Raw genomic sequence first — 22,272 nt, 5'->3', positions numbered from 1 at the left:
GCAGGGGGCCCAGTGTTGTGCCCCTTCCTCCTTCCTTTTGTTTGACCAACAGAAAGGCCCAGTTCCATGTCTGGATTGACGGGGTGCAGGGAAAATACTGGATGAGAAAAGAGCGAGACGCCGGGCCGAGGGGCCGTTCGGAGGAAAGCCCAGTGGGAAGTTGCAGAAACTTTTGGCTCCAATGAGGCAAGAGGTTGGGGGCTTGCCTTGACCTCCCAGGACAGCGCAGCTTGTTACTTCCCGGCCCGTGAGCCTCGCTCATTACTTCTTACGCCCAGGCTGCTTCCATGGCACTGGTAGCATCGACTGCATGCTTCCTGTGTTCCAGGGGTCTTGCTCGGTGCCTGACATGAACCTTCTCACCTTATCCTCGCAGCCACCCCAGGAGAGGGACCCGTTCTCACCCTCACTCCGGAGATGCTGGCCTGAGGCACAAGGAGACCAAGGGACATCCGAGACCCAGAGTTCATGAGCCGGTCCCCAGCTGCCAGCACGGAGTTAGTGACTCCACAGCCTTGCTCCTGCCCCTGCTCTGGGGACCCTGCCTTTCAGAGGGGATGTGTGGGGGGCCTTGCTTGCCCCACCCCCAATTCCCTTCCTGTTTAGGGGCCTATAGCGATTGAGCGCTGCAAAGGAGACTTAAAATATCTACTATTGTTATATTATGTTATCTATTATTATGTTTATATCATTATCATGGTATAGATCAGCTTTATTGAGATGTAATTCACATACCATATAATTCACCTATTTAAAACGTATGATTCACCAATAAAATTAAAATATTAAAAAAATAAAATGTATGATTCAGTGTTTTTAGTATATTCACAGAGTTGTCCAACCATCACCACAATTAATTTTAGAACGTTTTCATGTTCGTTGCCCCCAAAAGACCCCGCCCATTCGCAGTCACTGCCCATTTCCCCCAACCTCCTTCTGCAATCCTAGGCAATCACTAATCTACTTTCTGTCTCCACAGATGTGTCTCTTATGGATATTTCATAAATAGAATCATTCCATATGTGTCTGTATGTGTGTGTGTGGCTTCTTTCATTCAGGGTAACATTTTCGAGATTCCCCCATGTTGTGGCGTGTTTTAGGACTTCATTTTAATTGCTGAACGGTATCCATTGTACGGTTATGCCCCATTTTACTTATCTACTCATCAGCTGATGGACATTTGTTTTTCTTACGCTTTTTGGCTGTTGTGAATAACGCTGCTATGAACATTTGTGTATAAAATTTGTATGGACTAACGTTTTCGTATCTCTTGGGTACGTACAGAGGAATTGAATTGCTAGGTCTTATGGTTGCTCTCTGTCTAACCTTTTAAAGAAATGCCAGACTGTTTTCTAAAGCGTCTGCACCGTTTTACAATCCTAGCAGAGGGCAGATTTAAGTTTCTCTGGACCCTTACCAACACTTGTTACTGTTTTTCTTATTTTTTCCTTTTATTTAGCCAACCTGGTAGGTGTGAAGTGGTATTGGATTGTGGTTTTGACTTTTACTTCCCTGGAGGCTAAAGATGTTATTAGCATCTTTTCACGTGCTTAATGGCCATATGTACCTTCTTTGGAAAGACGTGTATTCAGATCCCTTGCCCATTTTTTAAATTGGGTTACTTGTCTTTTTTTTTTTTTTTGCGGTACGCGGGCCTCTCGCCGTTGTGGCCTCTCCCGTTGCGGAGCACAGGCTCCGGACGCACAGGCTCGGCGGCCATGGCTCACGGGCCCAGCCGCTCCGCGGCACGTGGGATCCTCCTGGACCGGGGCGCGAACCCGTGTCTCCTGCATTGGCAGGCGGACTCTCAACCACTGCGCCACCAGGGAAGCCCAAGGTTACTTGTCTTTTTAATATTGAGTTGTAAGAGTCATTTATATTTTCTAGATACAGGTCCCTTGTCAGATTAATGACTTGCAAATATTTTCTCCCATTCTGAGTCGTCTTTTCACTTTCTTGTTGATGTCTTTTACAGCAAAAAGTTTTCAGTTTTGATGAGTTCAGTTTAAGTCTTCTTCTGTTGCTTGTGCTCCTGATATTGCATCCAAGACACCATTGCTTAATCCAAGGTCACAGAAAGTTATGTCTCTATTCTCTTCTAAGGCTTTCACAGTTTTAGCTCTTGCTTTTAGGTCTGTGGTGCATTGTTGGTTAGCTGTGTGAGGTAGGGGTCCAACTTCATTCTTTTGCATGTGGCAATCCAGTTGTCCTAGAAGCACGTGTTGAAAAGGCTATTCTTTCTCCATTGAATTGTCTTGGCACTTCTGTCCAAAAAGGCAATTTTTTTGTAAATGTGAGGGTTTATTTCTGGACCAGTTCTATTCCATTGGCCCATATGTCTCTCCTTAGGCCAGTACCACACTGTCCTGATTGCTGCAGCTTTACGGTAAGTTTGGAAACTGGGAAGTGTGAGTTCTCCAACTCCGTTCTTTTTCAAGATTGTTTTGGCTATTCTGGGTCCTTTGAATTTCCATATGGATTTTAGGATCAGCTTGTCAATTTCTGCAACTAAGGTCGCTGGAATTTTGATGGGGATTGTGTTGAATCTGTAGATCAATGTGGGGATTCTTGTCGTCTTAACAGTAAGTTTTTCAATCCATGAATATGATGTATCTTTCTATTTATCGAGGTCTTCGTTGACTTCTTTCAACAATGTTTTGTAGCCTTCAGAGTAGAAGTCTTCAGAGTAGCGTCTTTTGAGTAGAGTCTTCAGAGTAGAAGTCTTGCACTTCTTTTGTTAAGTTTATTCCGATTTTTTGGATGTTATTATAATTGGAATTGTTTTCTTAATTCTAATTTTAATCTTTTCCTTGCCAGTGTATAGAAATGTTGCTTTTTGTATATCGATCTTGTATCCTATCCTGCGACCTTGCCGAACTAGTTTATTAGTTCTAATACTGCTTTAGTGAATTCTTTAGGATTTTCTGTATACAAGATCATGTCATCTGCAAATATAGTTGTATTTCTTCCTTTTCAGTATGGATGCCTTACTTAATTTTCTTCCCTGATTGCCCTGGTGAGAACCTCCAATATAATGTTGGATAGAAGAGATGCTCTTAAGGGGAAAACATCCAGCCTTTCACCATTAAGGATGATGTCAGCTGTGGATTTTTTTGTAGTTGCCCTTTATTAGACTGAGGAAGTTTCCTTTTCTTTCTATTTTTTTAATCATGAAGGGGTGTTGTATTTTGTCAAATGCTTTTTCTGCATCTGTTGAGAGGATGGTGTGGTTTCTGTCCTTTATTTTTAATGATATAGTATATTACATTAATTGATTTTTGGATGTTAAGCCTGGGATAAATCCCACTTGGTCATGGTGTATAATCCTTCTTCTGTGTTGCTGGATTCAGTTTAAAGGGACGTTTTGTAATGTAACTCACAGCAGAGAAAGAGATGGGATTTTTACAGCAAAATAAATCTCACAGGCTGGGCCTGAAGCCAGATCACCAGGCAGCTTCTGATCCCTTCCTCCTGCCCTCACAGAAGTCCAGAGGCTGCCTGGCTCCATCAGGAGGGAACAATGGCCCTGCAGGACTCCACCCAGGAAGCATGAATGGGGGTTGGGGACAACAGAGGAGCTTAAAAGAGGGCAAAGCACAGGAGAGGGATGACCCAGAATGAGACTCCCTGAAATCCCGGAAATGGGCATGAGGATGGAAACCTGCTCTCGAAGGGGCAGCTCCCCAACCCCTACCCCAGGTCTTTGCAGAAACCTGCCTTTGCTCAGACCCATGCCTCTGGGCGGCCTAGGATAGGGACGCATGTTTGGTGGGGCTTGACTTTGCTACTGAACTTCCCTCAGGGGTCGGGCTCTGTGCATAAATGAAAAGCTCAAGGAACAAACTCCACCATAACAGGCAGATGACGTAGCAAATGGTTCAGTGCACGGGCTTTGGGTCACACAGATCTGATCTCAGTCTTGGTTCTGCTCTTAACAGATGTGTGACCTTGGGCAGGTTACTCAACTTCTCTGAACCTTAGTCCCTGCATCTGAGAAATGGGAATAATCATAGGTCCTAACCTGAGGGATGCCATGAGGAGTATACGGCATAATGTGTCTGTCTGACAGGTGCTTGAAATATAAGTGCTGGTAGGAAATCAATGCTAGGTCTGCTCTATTGAAGAGAAAGGTTTCTAAAGGGGAGAGTCAGAAAAACGGGGGCTTTATGATTTGAAGGAAACTAGCAATATTGCCAATGGGGCTGAAAATGACGGTGTAAAAATCTCCCCCAGTTTCCACTGCACTGGATGATAAGGCGTCAGTTGCTCATCTCTGAGGAGCTGCCTCTGGGCCTCATGCCACTGAGGAAAGGCCTCTGCTGAGATTCTGGAAGAATATTCCTTACAGGAGTATCTACACCTGTGCCAGGAAAAACCCACTGCGTTTAGACAAGGCTTGGAGCGTCTGGAGATATTCAGAATTCACTTTACCAGGGTGGATCCAAAGCTCTCTTATGAAAAGTTGTTCTACTAAAAACGTAACCCTTTGAAAAGGCAGGAGGAGGGGCAGGGTCATGTGGTAGGTGGTGATGGAGGAGGAGTTGGGACAGGCCCTGCCTGAGTCGGCAGCACTGTGGGGGAGGTATCCCATGGGTGGTTCTGGGTGATGCCGGGTGACTGCACCCGAGCCTCAGGGGAGAGCTGCGGGCTGGGGATGGAGTGGGGGCACTCGCTGGCTCAGGGGTGATTTGTTAAGCTGGTGCCCAAGGAGGGCGAGGAGAGCAAAAAGGTCTGTGGGCCTGAGACGGAATCTCAGTGAGCACCCGTGTATTTAAGGGGTGGGTGGAAGCGCATGGAGGAGACACAGAAGAAAGTGTTGGCGGGGTGCGAGGAGACCAGGAGAAGGCTATGGGGGCTGAGGGAGGACAGAGCTTTTTTTACAAGCTGGGGCCCACTGGCGAAATGGCTTTCAAAGAAATTTGTGAGAGCAGTTTCCATGGAGCTGCAGAGCATCGAGTGGACAGTGGTGGGTTGAAGAGTGAGTGGGGATGGTGAGAAGAGTCTTTTAAGAAGCTTGACGGAGAATAATGCAAGGTGGCAGGGGCGACTGGGGCGTGTGTGGGGTGCACATGGAGCTGCCCAAAGACCGGTGGAAGAAGGACTGACCCCTACCTCACACAGGTAACCTGGTGAGACTGGAGACTACTACTCTGCGGGGGCAGACACATGCTTGCAAGGTCTGAGCCCATCCCCAGCAGCCTGGTTGCCATGGTGACAGTGGTGCAGCCCTGCCTGTTCTGAGGCAGGAGATGCTATTGCTGTCTGTGTCTCCTGACAACGGCAGGGATGACTGAACTTAATTAGCCTGTTTGGATAACAAATGTTGATCCTGGGCCGCGTCCAGAGTGATATCTTCACTGATGGCGAGTCCCATTAGGAGGGGATGGAAATGAAAGGTGAGTATATTCAGCCAACACTCTTCTGCACTTGGGCCACCCCTGTTCCGGTTCAGAGCCGCGTCCATTATGCATGAGACTGGTGTGCTCAACCATCCTGTCAGCCGACATCCTCCCCATCACCTGGCAACCTCCTCAGCCGCCCCCACCGCTGGACCTGCCAGCCCCACACCGCCTTATTACTGTGGGCAATTTCAAATTAGTGTCTGGCACCCATGCAGCAGTTTCCATTTGCTTTTCTGCGGCCAGCTCCAACCCAGCCAGCGCTTCCCTCGTGGAGGCCCTACTGTCACGTGGGCAGGGCTCCTGCTAGATGGAGTCATGAGGGTGACGGAGCAGAAAATGCATCAGCAGCCCGTCTTGCCTCATTCCTTACTGCCTTCGCCTCAAACACCAACAGCTGACCAAGGCTCCAGCCTCAGATGGTGGAAAGGAGGGCCCTCCTCCTGGGAGGGGAGGGAGAGGGCGCTGTCCAGGCATCTGCCAGGTCCCTGGGGGCTGGGTGTTGAGGACAACGTGGGGGGCAGGGGTGGTCAGGGTCCAGGGGTCTCTGGAGCCTGACACATTTGCCTCTAAGACCTGAGGGCCCCTCGGGCAGTCTTCAGGATGTGGTTTAAAGTAGCCTGGGGGTGGAAGAGGGGAAGAGGGAGGACGCAGGTGTAGTAGAAGCGAGGAGGGTCAGACGGGAAGCCGGTGCTGACACCGGAGCTGCACCCAAGCAGGGAGAGGGGTCCTGCCTCAGAGTCTGAGCTCTGCACTTGACCAGCTGTGCGCCCTCTCGGGCCTTTGTCCTCTTCTGCAAAACAGGAGAAGGCCGCCTCCCTCCCAGGGTGCTAGGACCTTCCTGACCTACGCCTTGTGCCCCTGGGCGTCCTCTGTGGCAGCAGCCCTAGGGGTCCCTGTGCCCGGCTCTGCACCCAGGAGCCATCGCTGCCACCTGGCCTTCTCCGTTGCCTCCCTCCTTATGGCTGCATGAGCCTCCACACTGTACCTCCTAAAGGGCCTGAGCCCAGAGGTGGAGGCCTCGGGGGTGGAGCTAGTCATTGTGGGTGAGAGGTTTTCTCGAAGAGCGTTCCTGGAATCCCTCCACTGCCCTGGGCGGACGCTGGGAGTGCTCTGTGTTGTGGCTGTAGGTGGTGGCTTCTCTGCAGGTGGACATTCTTCTCTAGGTTTCAGCACCTTGGGGATCGGGGGAGCCTTTGGGACGGAGGCTGGGCTGAGTGGTAGTAAGGACGCCGGGTTCCTGGATGGCCAGGTGATGCAATGTGGAGCCGGTCGTGCTACCTCCTGGTGCCTCTCGTTGGCGGATGCAGCTGCTGCCCTTGGAACTTGGTGATCACCTCCAGAGCATGGACGTCCAATGCTCATGACTGCCTCAGGCCCTGGAGGCTGAGGGACTTGGGTAAGGACAGGAGTCAGAAGCTGGCGGTGGGGTGGGAAGGAGAGGAGAGCTGGCCCAGCAGTGGCCCCAGAGGCAGGAAGGCAGCAGGAACCCTGCAGCCCTGCTCTCCGAGGGGCAGGCGAAGGACGTCGAGCTGAAGGATGCCCAGGCAACGGTTCTCTGCCCACCGTGCTTTCCCCTGGCTGGGGCACTGGAGCTGGGGCCGCTGCACTGCTGCAGGGGTGGGCATGCCCCTTGCAGCTCTGTCTGTGCCTGGGGTGGCTCAGGCCCCCAGCCGGCCTCTGGACATCTGGGGACCCAGGGACCCTTCTGCTTGTATTCATCAGGCATCCTGGGGTTTTCCCAGGTTGTGATTCAGTCCTCAGTGCAGTTAATTCCTCGGACGGACGACAGACTCTTCTAATGCAGAGGTGGACAGAATAAATGTCCGATTTGTCCACAGCAAAGACTGTACCACCAAAGGCCTTCATTTTCTGCAGGAGTAAGACTAGTCGGTGACCATATCTGTGGGAATCAGATCGTGCTGGAGAGAACCCCTCGGGATCAGCAAGGAAGGGCCTATTCAGGGGAGGGTTCTGGAGTCTCTCCTTTGCCGGCTCCTGCTCTTTCACAGTGACTCCCCTTGGGGGGGCATCTACTGAACTCACATCTCGCTTCCTGCCTGACGCTCCCTCAGAGCCCGCCAGCCCTTCCCCCAGGGCCCCTCTGGCTCTCTCAAACGGGTGTGTCCATCCCTCTTACTCTTGACCCACTGAGGGGTACAGAAGAGCAGACGTAATTGTTGGCGACAAACCGACAGCTCGAGGGGGTCACGGGAGAGAATTCGAGAGGGGTTCACGAACTCAGAGGCTATTCTCTCTGGAGCCCTTTAATTAGATACTTAAGGGAAGTGGAAGCTCAGAGAGGTTAAATTACTTGCTCAGGGACACACAGCCAACTAAGGTGAAGGGCAAAGCAGGCCGGGAACATACGTCTCCTGAATTCTCATTCTCCAGGCTGATGTCCAGTGCGAGAGCCCTCGCCCATTCATGAGACAAAGCTTCTGGTGACGTGAAGTGTGTGACACCTGGATTAAACGCTGCCTTGCATCTCTCTTTAGATTGACCGTGGTAACTGCTGCCTTCAAGTTCGCATGTATGTGGCCTTTTAAAGGATTTATTTTATTTTGTTATTTGTTATTTTTTTTTTTTGTGGTACGCGGGCCTCTCACTGTTGTGGCCTCTCCCGTTGCGGAGCGCAGGCTCCGGACGTGCAGGCTCGGCGGCCATGGCTCACGGGCCCAGCCGCTCCGCGGCACGTGGGATCTTCCCGGACCGGGGCACGAAGCCGTGTCCCCTGCATCGGTAGGCGGACTCTCAACCACTGCACCACCAGGGAAGCCCTATTTTGTTATTTTTTTAAAATTAATTTTCATTGGAGTATAGTTGCTTTACTGTATGTGGACTTTTTTTTTAACGTAGCAACTTCGCCAGCAGAGGGAGCTACCTACCAGATTCCCAGATTAAATAATAAATGAGTCCTCTTCAGAGTTTCTAAAATGACGGCAATCAAGGCTCATTTGGGGAAGAAAAGATTCAGCTTTCATTCTTTATCCAAATCATCTCTACCTGCTAAAAATGATGTATAATACATAAGGAGCAAAAGTGATTAAAATCCTTATGAATTTAATCAGAAATTCACAGTTAACCACTATTTGCTTTGGTGCAAATTGATGTGGAATAACAATCATGTGTATCTGCAAATTTTTTTTAACTTGTGGGAAATTTGCTGGTGATTTGCCGGGGGAAGTGCGGGGGAGGGGAGCCATTGAAAGGAGAGAAAAGGAGGAAGGAAGCAATTGACAGAAGACTCCCCGGGGACACCCAATGTGGGGCGCTTGGCAGTTCTACGGACGGTCTTTGTTCATAAATTGCAGGCCTTTTGCTATTTATTATAATGAACAATAGGAAATCCTAATAATAACTCCTGTGTGTGCCATTTGCTGTAACTGAGTACAGTTCTCTCAATTGTTTCTTACCCCTGAATCGGTAGGTTTGGGTTTAACGCTCCCCTCCCCCCTTTTCCATACTTTTTTTCATTTCTTCTAAATTATGCCTCGTAAAATCAGACACTGGATCCTTTCAAATGCAGTCAAGTGCTTAGGGCAGAGAGACGGCTGCCCCTCCGTTTCCTTCCTCCTTTGAAAAAGCAAGACCGTCTTGAAAAAACGAGGTAGTCCCTGGTACGGGGCCCCTTTGTAGGAGGGAAAGGGCCACGTTAAGAAATGAGAAGCCCTCACCTTCTTTTCGGCGTTGGGGACTTTTTTGTAGAAGGTTTTCTCGGTGTCTCCAATCCACACCACGGAGGGCTGGAGCTGGCGGGCCACCTGCAAAGAGAAATGGTGGGTTGTAAATGCATTTCCCTCTGGGGTGCACACTTGACCCCCGGCAACAGCAGGACTCGGCGGCCCGCTGTGTTGGCTCGGGGACGGCTGGCGTGGGGTGGGGGGGCTCGCGGGGCTGCACTGCGCATACGGCCTGTAGCCTCCTTCACCGCGGGATGGGGGCGCTGCCCGGCCCTCTTCCACCTGTGGTCAGGATGCGCTGGGTGTCTGTGCGTTCTGCTCCTGGACCCCGAGCCTCGACTCAGTTTGGCTTGAAATAAACCAATAGTTTTCTCCTGCAAACGAAGGGAATTGGGCCAGGACTTGTAATTACAGCCTACGCCCCGCGCCCAGGTTGGTTCAAGTTTGCTCATTTCGAGAAAAGTTGTTTTAGCACCAGGGCCCCCGTGATGCCATTTGTTCGTCCCCGTGTGGCTGCGCCTTTGCGGCCGTGGTTTCGTCTGGAAGGTGGCTCTGAGCCCCTCCAGGGCGAGCGGGGCTTCGTGACAGCGCTGGGACTTACCGTGGGCCCGTGAGTAATTGCCACACACCTAACAATCTCTTCAAAGCGCCCCCATGAGAGCAGAGTTCGGGTATTTTTGCAACAATTTGTGCTTTGTGCAAAATGGTGACAGATGAAAGTGGTCTCCAGCCACAGCGCATACAGTGTTACGTACTCCTATTTTTATATTTCTTTAAACATCATTAAGGCAGCAGATATGATTCCTACACCAAGGCAGACATTTAATAAATGATGGAAAAATCGCCAGGAACACTGGCTGAGTCTGTTTCCGCCGGCGCTACGTACCAAGGGAAGCAGATTATGCATGTTCAAAGACAAAAGTGGATTCAGCTTGCTCCCCGTGCCAGTCCGACCCCCGGGCTGGCCGTATTCCAGTCCCACACACGCCGGGATGCCAGGACGTTCAGAGAGGAAACGGTACCAGACAACCACTCTTTGGTCAGCGTTATTCTTTAGGCCCTGAGCCACAGAGTTTAAGAATTCAGAATTACAAGTTTCAATCCCAGTACCCGAGGCAGCTTGGCGTGGAGCAATGAAAATAGCGAGCGAGACAGGCCCGGGCCACACGCATCGTACAGGGCATCACACACAAGATTAGGGCCGGCACAGACCAGCACTTCCTCTGCTCGGAGGATGTCACCTGTGATAACTCATTTGAGCTCACTACAGCCCTTATGTAGCAGGTAGCGTTATTATCATCCCTGTTTACAGATGGAGAAACCGAGGCTCAAAGACACTACATGACCTGTCCAAGGTCACACAGCTAGGAAGTGGCAGAAGCAGGCTGCGAGGCCAGGCTGATGGATGGCTGCCGGGTCTGTGCTGGGGGCATGGCCACGTCCTCGGGTCCTCTCACTTCCTCCAGCCAGATGCTCGAGCATCCTCCCTTGCCCCACCTCCCACGTCTAACCATCCTCAAGTCTATCCGTCCCCCCTCCTAATCTCTTTCAACCACATCAGTGCATCCATTCTCTCAGCTCCTGACTTTAACCCCCAACTTCTTTCCAGCTGTCTTGCGCACTGCAGTCAGCGGGGCCCACTCAAGGGTCAGAGGGGCAGCTCCAAGGAACCACTGTGCCACTGAAAGCTATCTGGGGTTTAAGTCAAGAGCTTCCCTACTTCCAGCCCCCAAAGAAAATAAGAAAGTGAGATACTTTACATAAAAGGTTTTCAGCTTCTCTGAACAAAGATACGTTATAATAACAAAGGCAAAAATCTTATTCTTTTCAATCCCTCTTGAAAATCCTAGCTTTAGAACGGAAACCAATGTAAACACAGTTTTCTCATAAACAGCTCTCTCCTGTCTCAGGCTAACTCGTGCGCTCACCGAGGCAGCAGACCGGCCTCTCCTGTGTCCACCTGGCAAACACCGGATCTTCCATGGCTCTTATCTGTGTGCCTCTTTTCTCTAGATCCAGCTGTTCTTAATGGAAATTGCAGATGTGAGTACCAAGTATTCCAGCATTCCTTTTCTCTTTCCGCTTTTAACAAGGCAAGCTACATAGATGGACTTGAAACACAGGCATCTTATTAGTTTGGGATAACTTTGAAAGCAGCAGTCTTATTTCTCGCACCTTATTTCAAGTTGTTCTGAAAACCTGGCCGCACCATTCCATTGAATGGGAACGCTATGCATTGCTCCCTGAACTTGAGCGCTCCCTCTGAGCGGTGGGGGAATTCCGCACTTCCTGTGTTTCTAACATGCACCTGTGAAGGAATTCCTTCCTCCGGACGGTCACCTGCTCTGGGGTTCCCAGGGCTGTGCAGAGGACCTGGGTGGCCACATGGTTTGGAAGGGCTCAGTCATTATCAAATGAGCAGAAAACATTTCCCAAGCGAGTTCTTTGATGTTAACAATACAAAGAATGGTCATTTGCAAATTGCCTTGAGATCTAGGACAGCACTGCTACTCCCTTTCCATGTACCCCACGCGGAGGCAAGCGCGCCCCACCCGACTCCCCTTGACACATAAGGTGCCGAGGCAGAGAAGGAAGTCAGTAAAACCCCCTCCTCCCCCGGCACAGAGAGACGTGGAGCCCAGAGCGAGCCCTGGGTCGGCCCGACACCCCCAGACCAGCACCATCATCCAGGCAGCAGGCTCCCACGTTGCCATGGAGAGAAGATGCCTATTCCAGAGCATCTCCTCACCCTTGGCCCGTGTCCTCCTCTATCACCTTTCCCTCTAACAGGAAGAAGGGCTCTAAGACCATCACTGTCTTGTCCTCCAGAGCATGAATCTCTATTTCCCTGACCTTCCTCGGTGGCGTGCCTGGTCAGGGGACCTCTGGTGACCTTGGTCAGTTCTGGGCAGAGAAGAGGGGTACAGAAGGCTGGGCCCTCCCAGGCCGAACACCTCTCCCACCAGGAAGAATGGAAGGAGCCGAGGCTCTTTTCCTCGGGGAAAAGAAGACTCAAGGGGGCAAGTGAGCTGATTTCAAATAGTTGAAAGGCTGTCAGGCGGAAGAAAGTCTGGTTTTATTATTTTGGGTCCAGCGTGTAGAATGAAAGCCACTCTCTCATTTTTCATTCACAACATTGATAGAGGGGCTTTGGTGTGCCGGGCACTGGGGTAGGTGCTGGGGTCCCTGACTTCAAGGGGTCCCCACCGACAGAAGGGGAGGGCAGATGTGTAGCTGGGAGGGGGGCACAAGGAAAATGGGCTGTCAGCAAGGACCACCGATGACAGAAAGAGGGAGAAGTAGATGAGGAGGGTAAGTAGAAATGGAGACTGCAGATGAGGGTTAAAGGAGACAGACCTTCCAATGGTTTCCAGAAGGTCCCAGAGCCTGGAGAAGGGGATGCATCTGCCATGCTCAGGACAGGAGCCAAGGTGCGGGGCTAGGTGTGCCCGAACGGGGCTGCTCGGGGTCATTCTGGAAGGTGCCACAAAGTCCTTGGCCGCGCTACAGAGTTGCTTCTACCCTGGAAGCTGTGGAGAGTCTGTAAGGGTCTTGAATCGTGACCTTTGATGCTGGTTGTGTTAGAGAAAAATCCCCCTGGTGGGGTGTGAAGCATGACTGTTCCCCGGAGACTGGGAAAGAGATGGGTGTGTGTGTGCAGATGGCATGGTGAGAGGTGAGGCTGGAGGCAGGGAGAGGGTTCGGAGGCTGTTGGAGGAAAAGGAGGTGAGACCTGGAGCAGAGGAGTGGCGGGGAGGGCAGGAAACGGACAGGAGGGGCATTTAGGATCTGCCAGACCTGGTGATGGTTGGGGGAGGGATGAGGAAGTAGGGGGTCTCCAACGCTGCGAGGCCTGGAGAATAGGAGGACGATGGCCCAGGAATCCAAACAGGGGACTAGATGAGGGATGAACGGATGAGGTCAGGTTAGGCCAGGGGAGCCCGAGGGCAGCTGGACATCCAGGCGGGAGGACTGATGGGTCTGGGGGGCAGGAGGGAGGTGGGGGGCTGGAAAGGGCTCTGAAGATGGCAGCAGAGCCATGGGAATGGATGGAGGGGATTCCCAAGGAAAGGGGGAGAGGGGAGGAAGCCAGACCAGGGCTGCGGAGCGGGGACCAAGGGTGAAGACGTTGATGGAGGAGAGAAGGAAGAGAAGCCCCAGAGAGAACAAAGGGGCACGGAAGAGGGAGCCGTCCTGCAGCCCAGGGACGGTGGAGGGCAGTGAGGGGTGGGCGACGGCAGCCAGTGCTGGCCCAAGGGTCTGGCAACCAGGAGGTCACTGGTGGCCTTGGCAGGGTGTGGAGGGGACAGAAGCCAGGGGACAGGGAGCTGAGGAGTGCATGGGACAGAGACAGGAAACACTGGCAGAGTTTAGAGATGGCATTGGGTGGGGAGCTAAGGCGGGAGAGGATGACCTTCGGGGGAGACGCCTTCCCTGCTTCACAGCCACGGGGAGGGGAAGGATGCCTGTGGGCCAAGCAGGTGCTGGAGAGCCAAGGCACATCCACGGGGGCACCAGGCAAGCAAGGCTGAGCTTTGAAAACACGTGCTCCGGAAATTTAGCCCTTTCTTATTGTCATGCACAAGCAGCGCTGGTTAGTAAAAATTTCGGAATACATATTCAGACAGGCATAAACACTCTCTGCCCCCTCCACTGAGGACAGCTCATCAGACCTTTCCTGTCTCTACAGACCTTTCTCAGTATCGAAACTTGCAAGCACAAGACTGTTCTTCACACACTGCTTTATATTCTTCTTCACTTCGTACGAAATTTATTTCTCCAACATCATTTTAGCAAGGGGTCTCATCATTTATCGATCTAACCCCTGTTTTTTTAACATTTGGATGGCTTTCCGCCTTCTTGCTAAACCAAACAGCGCTTAGACGGGCGCTTTTGGGTCCATGAAGCTAGTCGGTCGGAGGGCCTGCCAGCTCTTCACGTCCTCACCCGTGTGGTCCACCTGCCCTCCCGGAGGCCCTCTGTTCACACTCTCTCCAGCCACAAATAAGTGGATCTGTTTTTCTACTCTCAACAAGTATTAACCATAAAAAACTCTTTGCCAATTTGTTAATGAAAAATGGTAGCCTTTGCTATTTTAATTTTCACTTAGCAACGAAAAGGCTTTATTTAAATTACCCACAGATAGTTTGAGGTCACAGGCAATTAAATGTAATTAATTCGTAATGGAACTTTCCAGAAGTTACAGGGGATAGTTTGTTTCAGCCGCCAGTAGAGGGCTCTGCAGTCCTATTGAATATCAATTCCGGCATAAAGATGCGTTTCAACCAAAACGTGCTTTTTCAAGTTCTGGGAAGGGCTAGCAAACAGTTACTTCTCCATCCATGTGAGTTTTATGGATTTGATCTTTTGTGTTCTCCAAAGAAATGCTGTCAAGCATCCGCCATCGGAATTAGATTCTCTTGGTTGGGATATAATGGCCCAACAATGGAAACCAGTTTGTGTTTGGCACGCTTGAATTACTAATTAGATCTGCCCAAATGACCCCTGGAAGCTTTGCGAGTTCTTTCTGAAAGGGTCCTATTTTGTTTGCCATAGAGAACGCCAGGAAAACCCAGCTCCGTTTTTCAGTGGTTGTGTCTTAGTTTACCAAACTGAAAAGGACCATCCATCCGCCTCTCCATCCGTCCGTCCGCCCTTCCATCCATCCAACCCGCACAGATTTTGCTGAGCATCTGTGGTGACAGGCAGGGATGTCTGGGAAACATGGTCCCGGCCTGCAGAGTGTGTGGCCTCCCGTGTCTGAATGGGAGCTGCTGGGCAGTCAGGCAGCCGTCAGCGAGGTGCTGCCAGGCTGGGAAGGAGCTCGGGGGCGGTTCCTGGGGGCGGGGGGCGGGGCTTAGCTTTCTGAACTACAGTCCCTCGGATTCTGTTTCCGTTTAATATGTGAAGACATTTTGTTCTCTATTTCCATTATTTACAAATGATATTTTCAAACTTTCTATTTCCTTGCATTATCTTTTATGTGATTGTAGGAGTTACTTCAGGTCCTTGCTGGGTGTGAGCTGGGATAAACCGCGAATGACAATCACAGGAAGAGCAGAGGTGGATTAAAGAGTCAGGAGCCCGGCTGGGCTGACCCTGTAGAGAAAGGAAGGTGAACTGAGGCAGAGGAGAGGACCAGGAGGGAGGCACAGCTGATGGACTGGGACAGGTGACATGGGGGAACCAGGTCAGCGCTGGTGCCAGGAAGCCACTGATACCATTGCTGATTATCAGGTGGAATTCGAGGGGATGGTGCCTGGATGGTGACAGGTGTCAGGCTTACAGATCACCCAGACTTTCCCCTGGGACCCCCTCTTCCCAGCCGACTCCCAGCTAATCCATTAGAACTAATGGATTCACGCCCACCCGCCCTGACTCTGTGCCAACTTTGGGAAGCACAGGGGTTAACGCCGGGGTGCAAGGCCATGCTCACCTTCCCCATGCACCTTTTAGCCACATTTAGGGCACTCCCCGCTCTAAGCGTTTCCAGGCTGGTTAAAAATTCTTTAATGCCTGTGACATCGACCCCGTTCCCATTACCCACCACAGAACAAGAGCAGATGCAGCGACGCTTACGTGCCTTACAGCCCACAGCGCGTTTCCACACACCTCACTGCAGATGGCGCCCGGATCATCGGGGGTTGGGACCCGCCCTTCCCCCCAACCCAGCCGCCCATCCTCTGTGGGGACGTGTGGATGCTCTGACTGCGGCTCAGTTTTGCTATGAACCTAAAACCGCTGCAAAATGGAAAGTCTGTAGTAAAAAAAAAAAGGTTTTGCTGCCTACGTGCGTTCCCTTCTTCAACCTGAAACTGTCTACACGACCCAGCGGGAGGGGACCCAACTCTCTGATAGCAGCCCACTGAGGGCTCATGGGCAGCAGCCCCCAGTTTCTGTGTTGCCACACCTGATGCTGCACGAAAGGGGCTAAATTCTGTTTCTCTGTTTCCCTCTCCTCTCCCCCTCCTCTCTTACCCCCTCTATCATTTGAGCAGCTCTGTTTTGGGGGGCCAGGTGTAGGTCTTTGCTTTACCCTTACTGAATTTCACCTTGAAAAGGGTGACTAACATATTTATTACATTTATTGTACATCTGTGTGTTGTTTTTTGAAGATCATCCTCGAACAGCCACGATGTCTTTGTCTGGGTTATTAACCAGGAGTATAAGTCTCCACGAGCTACAGAGATGTAACTGGCTGGGCTCCCCATCTGCTGATTCCTGGGCCAGCTGTTTACACCAGCACATCTGGGCAAAATCCCTTGGCCAGCTGCCATCGGACGTTGGCTGGGAGCCCAGCACGGAGCCCTGGTGGGTGGCGCTGAGGCACGAGCAGCATCTCAGCTCTTTTGTCCAGATTCGCCGGCCACTACGGGCCACGTGGCCCAGACACCGGCTGGGCGGCCTCGTTAGCCCTGCTCTCTTAGGTCTCCGTCTGAGTCCAGCCCTCAGTGGCCGGACCTCTGACAAAGGAGGAAAGGGAGGAAGCCAGGACCCCGGGGAGGGAGGGACCATCTCTCCCAGGACCCAGAGCTCAGGATTAGGACGCTCTGCTCTGTCCTGCTCTCCGGTGCTGCTGGCCTCCCCTCCGCCTGCTCATGGGCGGTCTGGAGGGTCAGGGAAGGGGGAAATCTGGAGGGCGTGGGGTGCCACGGGAGCTGCCAACGGGACGCTACAGCCTCCGGTTTCTTCACCTTCTCACGCTGAAATGTCTCATGCTGAAAAGGGTACGCTGACACTCTGGCCCAGGAATGGCCTTGCACTCGGGCCACCACGAGGGCCCAGCTTCCACAGGGCCGGGCACGACACAGCCTTCACTCTCTCGGAGGCCAGCCGGGGGCCAGGTGATGGCTTTGGAGTCAGATCTAGGCTTAAATCCAGATGCCAGCCCCTTAGTTCTCTTGTATTTTTGGTTGAATTAAGCACCCTGAGCCTCAGTTTTCTGGTCTGTAAAATGGAGACATGAATTCCTGCCTATCAGGGATTGGGGCAATTAAAAGGGAAAGTGTGTATAAAGCTTCTGGCCAGAAAACGAGTCTTCCCCGCTTCTCCATCCCCTGCCTGACCATCATAAACACCTGAGGAGGCTGGCACCCTGCCTTGATAACTTCTTCAGTCTGTAAAACACCTATTAAATATTAATCATTTATCCCGTGTCTCTTAATTGTTAGATGTATTTCTAATATTTCCTAGCTAAATAGATGTATATTCCTTTCCACATATAGCTTTGCTGGAAGAGAGAATTTTAAATAACATTTGTGAACCGGTACGGTAAAGGCATTTCTTCAAGGAATGCATTGGAGTTATCGTGTGTAAAATAAAGGAACCCTCCCAAAATAATGAGAACAAGACAGATTTGAACTTGTGCTTGGGAAACAGATCAGAAACTCGTTTTGCCAGCGTGTTTTCACGTGCACAGGGTGTTGCGGGCAAAGCAGATGCCTCCGGCCAGAAGCGAAATTACGATGATTCCTACGCGTTGCATTCTTTGCTCTGCCGAGATTAATTCAGTCGGAGGAATTCTTTATAAGAAGACGTGATGAGTAATCGGGCCCTTCTGTTATTTCACCTTCTCCAGCAAACGCCTCAGATCCATATTTTGCTGCCTTCAAGCTGCTGCGGCCCCGGCCCACATAACAGGACCGCACTGGAGCTTCCCGCCCCTGATTCACCAGCACAGCCATAAAATCCCTCTTTCCTTTGGTTAATTAAAGGCAAATACCTCTTTGCAATGCAGATAGCTGCTCCGTCAGTCCTGCCAGGACACAGAGGCTCACTGTATGTGATCTTTAAATGAATGACTTTCACTCCAGAGACCTCTTGGTCTTTCATTAATCGGCTATATACACAGTAAATGAGGTGTGTGTCAGGTCCTCCGACGTGGAGTGGTCTAGGCGGATGCATGTACTGTTCCACATTTTGATAATCTGACATCCAGCATTTTGTGGTCCACATAATGTCAGTCTGCAGTGATTCTAATTAATACAAAGATAGCTCGTCTGATATCAAGACAAACCTCTCAGTGGCACGAGCAAATAATTTCTTGAGAGTGAGAACATCATGATCATGTCCTTGGCTCTGTCCTGGAGTCTGAGCAATTGAGCCATTTGGTGGCTGGAGACGAGCGGCTTAATTCAGAGGCTGAATAATGCAGCTGTTAGACCTGGAGCCTCTGCATCTAGACTGACCAGGCTCACATCATGGCACTGCAACCCAGGAAAATCACGTAAATGCTCTGTACCTCAGTTTTCTTATCAGCAAAATGGGAATAACAATATTGCCCACCTCATAAGGTTGTTGTGAGGAGTGAATGAGTTAAAACAGAGAGAAGTGTAAGGTCTGTGATATATAGATGCTCACGAAATGCCAATATTTTTATACTCATGTGCTTCTGTTGGTTACCTGACAATGTCAACAAAATTCAGCATTTAGAATGAGTGCATTTAGGTGTTCTTTTGGGCAAGAGGATGGGTTTCTCTTACTTTACCTCTGAAGAACTTAGTGCTTTGAGCTTGGTGGTTAAGTACACAGAGGTCACAAGTCAGGTTGCTGGGCTTCAAATTCCAGCTCATCTTCAAATTCTTGGGTAACCCTGCAAGTGTGCATGCATGGGGGAAGATTCCAACAAGCTCAGTGGAAAGCAACAGCTGGAAAACTAAACTAATTGAGCACATACCTTAGCTTCTGCCAAGTTAAAAGAGCTTGGTAAACACGTCAAGCTGTCCTTTTAGACCTCAAAGTAAAGACAAGGTTCCAGGACTAAGGGCGAACTCAAAATACACCCACACTAACAAAACAGAAAACAAAACCTCTGCAAGTTCAAGCTGATCAGCCAGCAACTTAACTGCCTGATAGAACCAAGCCTAGCATGCTTCAGAGTCAGCAATGTATCGTCCACAATGTCTAATGTACAATAAAAAATGATCAATCATATGAAGAAACAGAAACATGTGACACATAGACAAGAAAAAACAAATAGAAACAAACCGCAAGATGACACAGTATTGGAATTAGCAGATAAGGACTCTAAGGCAACCACTGAGTTCAAGGACTTAAAAGAAAAGATAGCTACATTGAATGAACAGATGGAGAATTACAACAGAGAAATAGAGATGTATAAGAATAAGCAAATTTAAATCCTAGAACTGCAAAGCAAAGTATCAGAAACACAAAAAAATAATCCACGAGATAGGTTTAATAGCAGATTGGAGATAGTAGAAGAAAGGGTAGGTAAACTTGAATGTAGATTAATAGAAATTATCCAATGTGGAAACTAGAGAGACAGAACCTCAGTGACTTGTGGAACAATATGAAGCAGTCAAATATATATATATATATATATATATATATATATATATATATATATATATATATATATCTCAGAAGGAGAGGCGAGAAAGTGGGGCAGAAAAAATATTTGAGTAAATAATGGCTCAAATTTCCCAAATTTGGCTTAAAACATATATTTACAGTTTCAATGAGCACAGTGAGCCACAAGTAGTTAAAGTACAAAGAACAAACAAAAATATCTAGACACATTATAGCCAAATGAATGAAAACAAAGATAGAGAGAAAATCTTATAACCATTCAGAGAATATTGACACATTACACACAGGAGATCAATAATTTGAATTTTTGACAACTTTTCATCAGAAATAATGGAGCTACAGAGACAATGTAATAACATCTTTAAAGTGCTGAAAGAAAAATGTGTCAACCCAGAATTCTATATCCATCAAAAATATCCTTCAAAAATGGAGGCAATGTAAAAACATTTAAAAATAAAATGAAAGCTGAGAAAATGTTTTGCCAGCAGACCTGCACTGAAAGAAATGTAAAAGAAGTTCTGCAGCTGAAAGAGAAATGACACCAAATGGAAACCTGGATTGGCAGAAAGGAATGGAAAGCACTGAAAATGGTAACTGTGTGGGTAAGTATAAAATATTAAATTTTTCTGCTGAATTTCTTTAAAAGACAAATGACTATTCAATGCAAAAATAATAACACTCTATTGTATTGTTGACAACATTTCTAGATGTAAAATGTATGATAAAATCATAAAGGACAAGGGATAATAAATGGATTATATTGTAAGATTCTCACATTTTAAGGAAAATAGTACAATATTAATGCTGTGTTATGTTAAAAATGACTATTGGGGCTTCCCTGGTGGCGCAGTGGTTGAGAGTCCGCCTGCCGATGCAGGGGATACGAGTTCGTGCCCCGGTCTGGGAAGATCCCACATGCCGCGGAGCGGCTGGGCCCATGAGCCATGGCCGCTGAGCCTGCGCGTCCGGAGCCTGTGCTCCGCAACGGGAGAGGCCACAGCAGTGAGAGGCCCGTGTACCGCAAAAAAAAAAAAAAAAAAAAAAAAAAAAAAAAAAGACTATTGTAATTTGTAGAGCAGTCACTGAAAAATAAGAGTCATTGCTAAAAAGACAATTGAGGAATTCAAATAAAATAATAAAAAGTACTGACTTTACCCCAAAGAAGGAGAAATAAATAAGTGGGACAAATGGAGAACACACAGCAAAACGGGAGACCTAACTCAACCATGGGAATAATTATAAAGGGAGCAAATGCTCCAATTCAATGGTAGATATTGTCAGATTGGATAAGAAAGCAAGACTCAAGTATGTGCTATCCACAAAAAGGCATTTTAACTCTAAAGACATTGAAAATAAAAGAGTATAAAGAAAGCTGATGTGGCACCATTAATATCAGACTGGGTAGACTTCAATATAAGGGGTATTGTTAGAGACAAAAAGGGACATTTCATAATGATAAAATAACCCATCAGGAAGACATAACATCCTAAGTGTGGATACATCTTATGCAAACCAGAGCTTCAGCATATGTGAGGCAAAACCCAACAGGACTAAAAGGAGAAATAAAGAATTCCACAATCATAGCTGGAGGTTTTAATACCCCCTCTCAGTAACTGATAGGACAAGTAAACAACAACAAAAAATAGAAAACGAAAAAGCAAGTCAGAGAATGAGAGGAAACATTTGCCATATGTGTGTCCCACAAAGAACTTGGATCCAGAATACACAAAGAACTCTTCCAAATCTCAAGGCCAGCAGCCCAGGGAAAAGCAGGCAAATGACTTGGACAGACATTTCAGAAAAGAAGTTATACGAGGACCAAAAAGCACATGAAAATGGTGGTGACACATTTGTATCCATTTCTTCAAAGTTCACACTTAATATGCATATTTCAGATCTGTGCATGTCACTGTATGTAAATTTTACCTTAATAAAAATAGTGCAGGAGGGTCAGGAAGAGAAAGGTCTAGGTTTGAACTCTGCTCAGCCACTTGATCTCGGTGGCCTTGGGCAAGTTACTTAAACTGTCAGAGCCCCAGTTTCTTTATCTGTAAAATGGGGATGAGAATGAACTCTTCACTGGGCTGCCGTGAAGATTAAATCCAATGACACAAGACATGGAGCATTTAGCGTGTATGGGGCGCTCTATTAAATAGCTTAATGCTCGCTCTTTATTCCCCACCCTCCTTCTTCTTCTCACCTCCCAGCTCCCCAAACTTCTCTCTCCATGGATTCCTTCAGGACAAGCAAGGGACGAAAGTGCGGGGCGGGGGGGCATGTCCTAACTTGCGCAGCGTGGGGTCCATGTGGCTGGGAGAGGAAACCCTGCTGCCATCACTTCCTCCCTGGGGCTGTTAGGAGGAGACGGAAAAGGAACCATTTCTACGAGCGGCTGCTCGTGTGTAACCATCTCCCCTGAAAGCAGAGGCAGAGCTAACATCTAGCCCCAAGTACCGGACAGTCCTTGCTCCGCGTACATTTTGATATAGTAAAAGCTGGCTTATCGGACATGCTAGCAACTGAAAAGGAACTGAACAGCCTAAGGACAACCTTGAGGGACTCAAACAAATGAAAATGAAATCCTGTGAAGTTTTAATATCAAATACAGAGTATCAGAATGCTCTAAAGCTTGGTAATCCTCAAGTGTACGTATGTATACTGTGTCTCTATCTATCCAGCTATCTGTTATCTATCATCCATCCATCCATCCATCCACCCACTGATGTATCTTCATCATCATCTATATCTAAACTGTATCAGAGAAGCATTGCTTCTAGGGCTGACAGTATCATTTGGTTTGACTCCTTCATTTCAGCGACGATAAAACAGAGACCCAGGCAGGTGAAGAGCTTATCTAAGAT

General features: G+C 48.9%; 1 protein-coding gene across 1 annotated transcript in view; it reads right to left on the bottom strand.

The window, feature by feature from the left end:
* Positions 1–22,272, bottom strand: part of DRC11 (dynein regulatory complex subunit 11) — a 170,206-nt gene that overhangs the window by 20,263 nt on the left and 127,671 nt on the right. The window contains exon 16 of the mRNA XM_019923654.3: positions 9,077–9,163. Within this exon, the coding sequence (XP_019779213.2) occupies positions 9,077–9,163 (87 nt within the window). The remainder of the gene's footprint in view (positions 1–9,076; positions 9,164–22,272) is intronic.

The sequence above is a fragment of the Tursiops truncatus genome, chromosome 7 (assembly GCF_011762595.2).
Source record: "Tursiops truncatus isolate mTurTru1 chromosome 7, mTurTru1.mat.Y, whole genome shotgun sequence".
In the NCBI taxonomy this organism is placed as follows: Eukaryota; Metazoa; Chordata; class Mammalia; order Artiodactyla; family Delphinidae; genus Tursiops; species Tursiops truncatus.
The sequence above is the reverse complement of the archived record's forward strand: the minus strand, read 5'-3'. Positions and strand labels throughout refer to the sequence as shown.